This window comes from Nicotiana tabacum, chromosome 7 (genome assembly GCF_000715075.1).
Source record: "Nicotiana tabacum cultivar K326 chromosome 7, ASM71507v2, whole genome shotgun sequence".
In the NCBI taxonomy this organism is placed as follows: Eukaryota; Viridiplantae; Streptophyta; class Magnoliopsida; order Solanales; family Solanaceae; genus Nicotiana; species Nicotiana tabacum.
Window position 1 is genome coordinate 74,714,702 of NC_134086.1, and position 11,339 is coordinate 74,726,040.

Here is an 11,339-nt window from a genome sequence, read left to right on the forward strand (position 1 = left end):
AGCAAAATTTTATTATTACTACATTAGTTTTGTTTTTAGTTTTTTACATAATATCGTGTAGGTATTCATTTGTGTGCAAAAGTATATGAAAAGTTAAAGGCAAAGTTACAAATAAAAAATATAAACGAAAAAAAAAAGATTAAAGCCCAAAGCCCAAATCTCTCCATTCCCTTAAGACCTAAAATATTTAGACTCCCAACCCCTTCCCCCCCCCCCAAAAAATATCCGCACATCTCCCGCTCTAACCTTTCCCCACTCTAAGCAACTATCCCTAAAACCCTCGTTCTTCTTGTTTTAGAAAACAGAAATTGTCAAGGTATGGCCCCCCTAGTTTTTTTTTTCCTTCTTAATTATTTCGATTTTTGCCATGCTTTCCTAGGATTCTTGATCGAGAATAGTTCCTTTCACTTTCATCATTATATTATGACAGTGAAATGGCAATCCCGACTTTAGCTATATTGATAAGTGCCAAGAATTTAAAAGATTGCCAAATTCAAAGCAATGAATTGGGAATCTCTCCTATTATGAATGGAGGGCCTTTTTCGTATATTTTAATTCCTATATTTGCCTTTTGTAATCTGTTTAAATTAGTTTGTTGTATGGAAATTAGTAGTTGAATCTTAATTCTGTAGTACTAAGCCTGAACAAGCCTTTTATATTGCCTATGTTTGCCTTTTGTAATTTGTTTAAATTAGTTTTTCTATTTTCTTGTATATTGTATATTTTTCATTACCTTCATTTGCGGATTGAGGATCTTAAATGGCTTTTTGGGTTGTACCCAGTTTACAGTTATATGCACACACAAAAAACTATACTAATAAATCTTCTCTATTAGAGTAAGTACTGTTCACAGTTGTAGTCGCTAATATCTATGTGAATACTTGCAGAAAGTAAATGAGTTGGTGAGGCACAATATTCACCCAAACTTGATGATCAGTTGAGTGGATACAGGGTGAGTATATGCATTCATTTGATGTACAACTTACTAAATAAATGGTCATATGGAAATGCATCTTCGCTTCCTATATATTTTTGTACTTCTTGTGGAAGCTAGCAATGATGCAAACAGGTGAAGAAGAGTTGGTTGTTAAAATATTACCATTCCTTTATTTCTAAAACTTCAATTCAACGATTAAGATAAATCCATAACTCCTAAATACTTCTAGAAGCTATCCAATGAATTTATTGAGATGGTGGAAAAACTTCTCAAATATGCCGTATAAATACTCCAACAGCTTATAAGGATGAAATTATGGGATACATTAGCACAACCATTTGTGGGAATATGCTCCAAATTTATGTTGCAGTATGGTGATTAGGTTCATTCTTTTTAAGTAAACCCGAATTTGTCTTTTCAGGCACTTGTGTTATGGGCATCAATGTAGAAACAAACAAGTGTAATAATCATGAGGTATGTATGATACTTCACTCTTTCTGAAAACAAAATCAATTGGATATACTGCCTAGTGAAGGATGAAATGTTTACAAAATTCTTGTTAAAATCTTTAGGACTTTTGAAATTTTATTTAGAATAATAATATTTTACTCTAGTAATGTTTGTTATATGAAACGGGTGTGATGTTGATCTGGTTTAGCTTATGCTCTTTTCTTGAGCAGATAAATATGAGAATATAATTTTTTTGGCAGTTACGAATGTAAGCACGTGATTTTTGCCCTATATGAGAATTACTCCCAAAAAATTCAAAAATAAAATGATTTTTCTTTGGTGTACAATTTTGTGATATTTTGAAGAATTATTTGTATTTGTCTGTGCGTGTTTATTCGCTAAATTAATAAAAAATACAAAAATATGTCGCATTTTGCATGTAGGATTTAATTCTACAATTGTTAGTAATTAAAATTGTTTTACAAAAATAAAAAATTACAAAAATAGGCATCGTTTGCATTTTTAGCATTTAATGTCCAAATATACAATTTTATGCTTAATTAATACTTAATTGTGCGTTAATTGTTATTGGGAGTTAATTTGCGCCTTTATAACTTAATTTAGTTCTTAATAATAGTTTAAGTATTTTTATAATTTAGTTTTAGAAAAATAAAAGAAGAAAAGAGAGCGGAAATATAAAGAAAGTCGGAATTGGGCCTCTTCTTCAATTTCAAGCTATAGGTCCAAAAAATGGCCCAATCTTCCCTACGACCCAGTCCATTTCGAACTGGGACGACCCAGTCCATTAACCCAACACCCCTTCTTCATTTTTGTCCAACACAAAACAAAACCAAAAAAAATAAAAAAATAAAAATAAAAAGTGAATTATCACTATTAATAGTTTTATTTTTTGTTTTTTTATATATATAAAAACAAAATCCGAAAATATTTTATTTTATTTATTATTTTTATTTTTAAAAAAAAAATATATATATATAGTAATTTCGGAAATGTAATTTCGGAAATGATTTTAAAAAAATAAAAAATAAAAAAATAAAAAAAAGTAAAAGAATGTAGAAAATTTAAAAAAAAAAAGTAAAAAGTTTTAAAAAATTTAAAAGTAAAAGAAGGTTGGAATTAAAAAATAAATATAAAGATATCTGAAAATTTAAAAAATTTAAAGTAATTGAAAGTAGCATTTTTAAAAGAAAAAGAAAAGATAGTGGTTTATTTTTTAAAGAAAAGTTAAATAAAGTGAGATTCTCTTTTAAAAAAAATAAAAAGTGGGATTTTAAATAAGATAAAGTAATTAAAGTTGGAATTTTAAAAATAAAAGTAAATAAAGGTGGGATTTCTTTTTCTAAAAAAATAAAAGCAATTTGTAAGTGGGATTTCTTTTAATTAAAAAAATAATAAAATAATAAAAAACAAATCTGAAAATTTCGAAAATTTTGCTATAAATAGAAGAGAAAATTTAAGAAGAAGGGTGGAAAAAAAGAGAGGAAAAACTAGATAGAGAGAAGAAAAAAGAGGGGGCGGAGTGAGAAGTATACACCCGATATACATTCTGTATACACTGAATATACAGGGGCAGAATTCATTTTGGAGAGTTTTGAAGTTGAAAAAGAATAGTTACTGCTTCATTGCCTCGCTTAAGATCTGAAATAGTCAGAACCTTCCTACCTTTTACTTCTTCACTATACTTGGAGTCGTTTATAGTCTCTTGGGTTTTCTGCTATTCCTACTGTACTGGTTTGCGATGTTGCTGAATCTGCTGTTGCTGTGTTATTACTGCTGCTGACTTCTCCTTCTTTTGTTCTTGTACTGCTGTTTCCAGGTACACATTTGTACAATCTCGGCTTGAAGCAAAAAATAAAATATTAATCAGGCTTTGTTCCTGTTGAATTCCTCCTGTTTAGATTTGTGGTTGAATATAATTTTTCTTTCTTCGTATAAAGATGTAGTTGAATGATTAATGAATAATGAGGTTGCATATGTATACTTTCTTCATCTAATAATGTTAGTTTAAATTACGGAGAATAATTAATCTGTTTTGATATTATGGTCAATCTCATGTTCTAGTATTATTGAATAACAGAATATAAAATGAAAGCAGTTTTTCTTTGTACAAACTCGATCTCAATTTTCCATTCGCATTAGCCGTAAACTAATAACTAATAAGTTACGTTTTTCAGCATGTAAATAATTAAGAGATTTTCTTTTATTTTAGAGACGAACTTAATAGAAAATATAGTCATTGTAGGTTTATCCTTTAAAAATAAAAATGAGACGAGCCTCGCCAAATAAAACGTATAGATTGCGGGGCCCTCACAAAATGTATGGTTTAATTAGAATTCGGAAGGACCGTTTAGCGAATTTCACGGTCTTCCCCAAAATAATAACGCGATAGTCTCTTTAGGCGCGTGTTTAATATTTTACTTTCTTAAGCCTGGGTGTGCATTTCATGCGACCCGAATCCAAATCCCAAAACATCAAATAAAACGTGTTCCGGATTGTGGGTGCATTTCATGTAACGCAGTCCAAAGACGTGTTTTAAGCGATGTTCATATTTCTTTTAAAAACAATAATAATAAAGCGGTTAAAATATAAAATTTGCACATAAGTTCATATTTGTATAAAATCAGATAATCAAGCCGAATATAATAGTTGAGCGACCGTGCTAGAACCACGGAACTCGGGAATGCCTAACACCTTCTCCCGGGTTAACAGAATTCCTTATCCGGATTTCTGGTACGCAGACTGTAATATGGAGTCATTCTTTTCCTCGATTTGGGATTAAAATTGGTGACTTGGGACACCCTAAATCTCCCAAGTGGCGACTCTGAAATAAATAAACCAATCCCGTCTCGATTGTCCTTTAATTGGAAAAACTCCCACGCACCCTCGCGGGTGCGGAAAAAGGAGGTGTGACAACGAACTTAAGAATTTACAAGACTTCAGACTTGAAAACACCTAGTTATCAGATACTAAGAAGAAATGCAGCTTATGAGGTTGATAGTATTTTCTTATAGTGTTGTGCTTCAAACTAAGAACTGCTAAATAAGACATGTTTTGAACGGTTTGTAGTTTTTTGGTATATATATTGCACTAATAATCTGAAGGTTTTAAAGAAGCAGGTTGTTGTTTCTGGCAGAATCTTACCCTACAAAAGGAAATGTTATTTAGTTCAAATATGATTGACAAGTCCCAACTAACTAATGTACTAAACTTATGGTGTGAATGTCATTTTTTTATATACAGGTTAAAATTTATGACTCCATAGTTGTAGAAACATAAGGTGGCAGTCCTGCAAGATTAAGAGGGTAACATGGCAATCTTGCTGGATCAGGAGGTGGTGTCACTAGGTGAAATAATCGATAGAGTTCTATAAGATCTTATTTTGTTGCGTTCTTCTTGATATCCACAAAAACAATAATTTCTTTCACGCACAGGGTACAAATACAATCGGCTAATGTCTTTCAATTCGCTATCGGAACCTGGTATTAGAAAAGCATTGGAGCACTTATGAGTTTTCATTTCTCTTCACTGTCCGCTGATGGTTGTCATCCCTAACCAGACTCACATTAGCTAGTTTTTTTAGAACTTTATTATTCGTGTTGTAAAAGAATTATGTAATGTGGATCTGTATGAAATTATTCTTTTTCTTGTAAAAAATATCGTATGTTTTGAGTATAACAACATTTTAGTATTCTACTTTATCTTGAATGATATTGTTGAACCTTTAATTATTTATTCTTACTAATGTATATCATTTATTTAAAAAAATTAAAAATATTTTGCTAATTTTTTTTATATATATTTGATGATATAATATGGATTGTTAGCTACAATACATAAATTCTTGTGGCTAAAGTTGATCATGCCAAATTCTTCAGTTTATTGCTACGAAATTATGGAATTCATAGCTAAAAGTATGAATTCTTAGCTACGATATAAAAATTATTGTGGCAAATACTTTAATGTGTTGCTATGAAATTTTGAATTCATAGTTAATCACAAGTACTATTGCTACGGGAATAAATTATAAGTTTAGCCACGAAAGTTGAGCTTGCGTGACAAACAAATTAAATTTTTTGCTACAACACAAAATCTTATGGCTACAATATGAAGATAGCTACAAATTTTATTTGTCGTGGCAAAAGAATAAAATCACTTGCTACAAGTATATTTTTTGTGGCAAGATATTTTTACCATTACAGATACAACATAAAATTTTTTATGGCAATAAGTATTAGTCCTTAGCCACGGATCATGTAAAGTCTGTAACTAACTTTTAGCTACGCGGTTTTGCTACGAATGCTACGGAAAAAAATATTGTGGCTAAAGTGTTTAGCCACGAAAATTTTTATATTTAGCTACAATATATTTCGTAGCTATAAATGCATTATGTTGTAGTGTGCACCAGAACTGAAGCACACCGGCAATGGTTTCTAAGTCCAAATTTACGTTGTAGCCTATCCGAAACTCACCCGAGCCTTCGGGGCTTCAAACCAAACATTCACACAAGTCCAAAAATATTATACGAAGTTGCTCGTGCGATCAAATCGCCAAAATAACACCTAGAACAATGAATTGAACACTAAATTTCAAATGAAATTTTCAAGAAAACTTTGGAACTTCTATTTTAACAATCGGACGTCCGAATCATGTCAAACCAACTCCGTTTCTCACCAAATTTGACAGACAAGTCATAAATATATTAGTTGACCTATACCCGATTCAGGAACCAAAATACGAACACGATATCAATAAAGTCAAACATTTGTCAAACTTTCAAAGTCATCAAGCTTTTAAATTTTCAAATTCAACAAACTGCGATAACTCGAGTTAGGGACCTCTGAATTCGATTCCGGGAATACGCCCAATTCCCAAATTATGATAGGACCCACCGAGATCATCGAAATACGGATCCGAGTTCATTTGCTCAAAATGTTGACCGAAGCCAACTTAAATGGATTTGAAGGCAAATTTTCATATTTTATCAGTTTTTAACATAAAAACTTTCGGAAAAACACCTAGACTGTGCACGCAATTTTTTTTTGAATCTTGAAAAAAAGATGTATTTGAGGCTTCGGAATACAGAATTAGATTCTAAAACATAAGATGACCTATCGGGTCATCACAGTCCCCCTAAAACCTACCAGGTCCGGGACGAACGGGGCTGGGATCGAGCCAAAACCGGGCCGAACAGGGATGTCTCACCCCATTGGACACCCAAACAAAAATCGTTAGCGAAAATTTACACCAACATCTATTTAAGCTATTTCTCCAATTTTAGGCATTTTTTACCACTTTTATAAATAGCCTTTTTTCATATTTAGAGTTTTTTTCACCATTTTGAGAGCTATAGAGCTTGGATTAAGGAAATTTTTATCTACTTTATTGGGGTGCGTAATGAAACTTGAGTATATGATTATTACATGAATTATCTGCCATTTTGCCTTAGAATCAAGGATTTCAAAGAGGAAAAAAGAGATTTTGAACAAAAACTTAAGAAAGTAAATTTTGGAGCTTTGGACTCAAATTTGGAGAAAAAAAAAATATTTGGACTTGTGAGGTTATGGGTTCACCGGAATCTAACTCTGATTTCAGGGTTTGATCATGTGGACCTGTGGTTGACTTTTGTTAACTTTTGTTGATTTTGGACAAGATCAAAATCTTTTGCTTGGAAAAATGAGTCTTATGACTTGGATCGACTTTATGGAGAACCCTTTGGGCTAAGACGTGGCTCGTTTGATGGTTTTGGAGCAAGAAAAGGTGGATTTTAAAGAATAAAGCTAGCATGAAAAGAGGTAAGTATCTTGGTAACCTTGATTTGAAGGAAGTTTTTCTAAAATTGACTTATGTGTTACATTCGACGTGTTTGAGGGTGATGTATATACAAGGTGATAAGCGTATATGCGGGTACCACGTGTTTTTCATACTTGGGGTAAAATCTTAGGTTTTTATGCTTTATTTTGCTACATGCTTTTACTTGTTGCATGTTATATTGGTGTACGACTACTTGATCATCTTATTCATGCTAGAATAATATTATAGGCATCATTCGCTTGCCATTTTAACATTATAGATTCCGTATACTTGTTTTACATGGTCGAACTACATAGTCATATGTTGTTTCAAATATGCATGTTTAACCAAATATATGATTCTTTGGTCAAAGTTAAAGACAAATAGAAATTCGGGCTACTGATAATCAGGAGACGAAAAAGAAATAATAGACTTTTTGAGAATGACAAATAAGCAGTAGATAAGTTTGTATTTTAATGTAATGTTGATGGTATCCTCTATCCTTACAAATGACCTGACCTCCTCCTTTTATAGTTGATCCTAAATAAAGGAGTAATACCTTAGCCTTAATGAGACAACTATGAGCAATAAATGACATTAAATAAGACGTTACACAATCATTCCTATTTAATACCAATTCTCTAACGTATTGGGTATTTAATATTGAATTTAGACTCCTTTTTGTCATCATATCCATGTCTTCAATGCCTTCTGATCTCTTGGCTTTAAATGACCTAAATAGGTACGAAGCTTGTATTATTCGAATTGCCTCTCGTGCCTATTTAGCTTTCCTTTCCCCGTATCTGTTGTCACTCGTGCCTCTTAACTGATCATCATGTTTTGACCATTTGATCAGTCCTCGTGTCATGCCACGTCACCTTCAATGTAAATTCAGTTTTTTCCCAATACAGATAGTCCCCCCACTTTCCATTTATTTATCAATTAAATATCTGGGAAGTGGATCTTCATAAAAAGGGAATGTTTGCCGTAATTAATACTATGTATCAGTTAGGGCATGTATGGATTCACGTTCCTGTTGAAGTATCAGTTAGGGCATGTCATATCACATTCTTATAGGGAGTGTATATTTATATTTCTATTTGTGTGTGGATATAGATTTGTCCCTCTAGAATTACCGAATACCGGAATCCCACCAGCAGTGTGCATGCAGGTTCAAAACTCGATCGATTTTTGGTTTGAATATGACACCGGATGATGAGATTGAGCATAAAGGTGGAAGTTTTATTTTGTTTAAGTGATCCTTTATGCACATTCATATATTTTTACATGTTTATTCATGCATATCATTTATATATGGTGTTTTGATGCATTCTTTCACATGCTTAGAACTTATTAGCAGGTCGTAGGCACTTGGGATATATTGAGTTAATGTAAAATTTTGAAGAATTGGTATATGCTTTTGGTCTTGTTATGTGATGCTTATTATCTCCTGCATTAATTGGATTTATCATAGTCGTTGTTTCTTTGTTGTTTTCTCTGTTATCGCGTATTCTTGTGAATGACACAAACTATGAAGAAAGATTATCTTTTATCAAAGCAATGCTACTGCTTTGTTGCGGTTAGACTTGATATTTATTGAGTACACGTAGTTATCGTAGTCATACTATACTTGTGTTGTGTATGTAGATACCGAGCCTAATACTAGTGAAATTTTCGAGCCTACTTTGAATTTTGATTGGAGACTCGAGGGTGAGTTCCTTGCTAGAATGAAAAAGAATTAAAAAGTCCCACATGATACATTTCATTTTCACAAAAAAAGAATGGAAAAGGGGGGAATAAAATACAAAGTCTATTCTCTTAGCAGTATAACATAATCAAAGTCAATGTATGCAATAAGAAAAGTAAAATACAATAAATAAGAAAAAGTCTACCTTTCTTACATGTATATAATTTATTGAAAGATAACACAGCCTCATTTTTTTATTTTCCTTTTCCCTTTTAGTTCAAAACCTACCCAATCAAGTAAAAGCAAACCAAAGTCAAAGAAACACAATATATTCTTCAATCACGGATAATGGTAATAATGTGATTTCGGAGGAGGTGGCGGTGGCGGTGGTGGAGGAGGTGGCGGGGGTGGTGGAGGACTTCTTGATCCACAACCAAATGAACGGCAATCAACTGGACCTCGTGAATAAAAAGCCTTACATTCATTAACTGAACGTTGTGATGGCCTATAGGGTATACAATTCTTCTTATCATTTTTATCCTTCAACTTGAGACAAATCTTCGGTTCATCACAGAAATAATTATAAGAGTAGGTGAAATTCTTCAACCTCGGCAACGAGCAAATACTCGCCGGAATCTCGCCGGAGAGCTTGTTATGTGCCACGTTGAGATGTTCCAATTTCTTCATGCCCGCCATTGTCTCCGGCAACTTCCCAACAAGATTGTTAAAGCTTACATCAAAAACCGTCACATTTTTCAAGAACCCTAGTTCTTGTGGCAAACATCCATTTAAACTAGCATTCATGAGAATAATCTGATTTAGCGTTTTCCCCATTTTTGCTATACTTGGTGGTATACATCCCGTGATATTGATATTTGCCATAACCAAAGCAGAAACCGGCGAGTTTCCTAAGTTTTTAGGCCATGTAAACTGAAAATTGTTGTTGTTTATGAAAAGGGCGTCCAGTTTTCGATCCCAGAGTCGAGAAGGGACATTTCCTTCGAATTGGTTATACCTAATATCAAGAAATTTTAAAGAAGAAAGTGAAAGAACAACCGAAGGAAATTCACCACACAAAAGATTGTTACTCACGTCAAGTTCATAGAGAAGTTGGAGCTTAGAAAAGGATTTTGGGATAGTGCCTGAAAATCTATTGGAGTTTATATGGAAAACGGCTAAATCTGTCAACAGGCCAAGATCTTCAGGCAAGTAACCGGAAATATTTGCATGGTTGAGGTCAATTCCGGCAACGGTAGTGATTTTAGGGTTATCTGGTACCGGAGCACAGTAAACTCCGGTGTAGTTGCAAACTTTGTATCCATACCAATTCTTGGTGAAGTTTCTAGGGTCAGAAGTCATGACATGTTTCCAAGCTTGTAGAGCTATGTAAGCATTGAAAAGTCTAGGGTTTTGGTCATATTTGATTGGTGGTGGAGGAGGGGAAGCTTGAAAAGAGGGTTTTGAGAAGAAGAAAATGATGAAAAAGAAGCCAAAAACGGCTAAGTTGATAAACTTCATAATTTTTGGATGTGAGTTTTAGGAGTTTAGGGTTTAGGACAACATTTGATGTGTTCGTGAACAAGTTAATGTATTATGTCGGATGTTGTTCAGAGAAGCAGAAAGGTTTGATATTTAAATGGCTATTGGTGGAGGCTAAGTGGCTGGTAGAGAGAGTATTTTCTTTAACTTAATTAAATTAAATAGTGATTAGGAATTAGACAACTATAATTAGGATATTAAAAATTGACCATATCTTACTTAATGCTGATTTTTTTATGAAAATAATCTGCTAGTTGGTGATATATTCGTAGGAGATTTCTTTTTATAAATATGACTTGCTTAAGGGAGGTAGTACCAATTTCTCTTATAATCATCTCGACGCCTTATGTCTATCCTTTAAACAATGTATGATCTGAAAGTTGATTTACAGTATAGACAAAACTGATGATGTTGCGCAATTGTTAGAAAGTTTGATGGGTATTAGATACTGATCTCACCAAAAACACGGTTCTCTTGTTATTTACAACTTGGTATTAATTTAGTTTAACTTAAAAGTATTATTTTGTACGCATATGTTGTCAAAAAGCATAATTTCTACAGAGATTTTAGAACAGCGCCAGAGTCTCGAAAATTGAGTAGAAATTATAGATTTTCTTTCTATAAAAGAATTTAAACTTTTTACCAGTACAACTTATAATTTTAAAAAGCTAGGACGGACTGTCCGTGTCCCACTTATACTGATTATTATAGTTGAAAGTTGATTTCTCGGAAGCCTAACCTTAAAAAATAAAATATAAAGTGTTAGTTAGAAATTCGGAAACATTGAACACAAATAGCAATAATGTTACTAGCTAGCTTCCATTAATTAGTTAGTACATTGTGATCTAAACACATCAGACATCGTTTAATTTGGTGTTGCATGCCTTTCATGAATTGACTCAGTGAATGATGAGG

At 32.7% G+C, this 11,339-nt stretch overlaps 1 protein-coding gene and 1 long non-coding RNA gene across 2 annotated transcripts; one reads left to right on the forward strand and one right to left on the reverse strand.

Annotated features, from left to right (window-relative positions):
- Nucleotides 1-215: 215 nt before the first annotated feature.
- On the forward strand, nucleotides 216-3,386 carry LOC107805701 (uncharacterized). The gene is made up of 4 exons (XR_012711350.1): nucleotides 216-316; nucleotides 888-952; nucleotides 1,359-1,411; nucleotides 3,225-3,386. It is a non-coding gene; the product is annotated as an uncharacterized LOC107805701 (long non-coding RNA).
- Nucleotides 3,387-8,936: 5,550 nt separating this feature from the next.
- Nucleotides 8,937-10,530, reverse strand: LOC107832384 (leucine-rich repeat extensin-like protein 6). The gene has a single exon (XM_075257291.1). It carries the CDS (start codon nucleotides 10,401-10,403, stop codon nucleotides 9,225-9,227), a length of 1,179 nt encoding a protein of 392 aa, XP_075113392.1. The 5' UTR covers nucleotides 10,404-10,530; the 3' UTR covers nucleotides 8,937-9,224.
- Nucleotides 10,531-11,339: the final 809 nt, after the last annotated feature.

Excerpts from the sequence above, each read along its gene's own strand:
- LOC107832384 (XM_075257291.1), bottom strand. The coding sequence starts at position 10,403 with ATGAAGTTTATCAACTTAGCCGTTTTTGGCTTCTTTTTCATCATTTTC.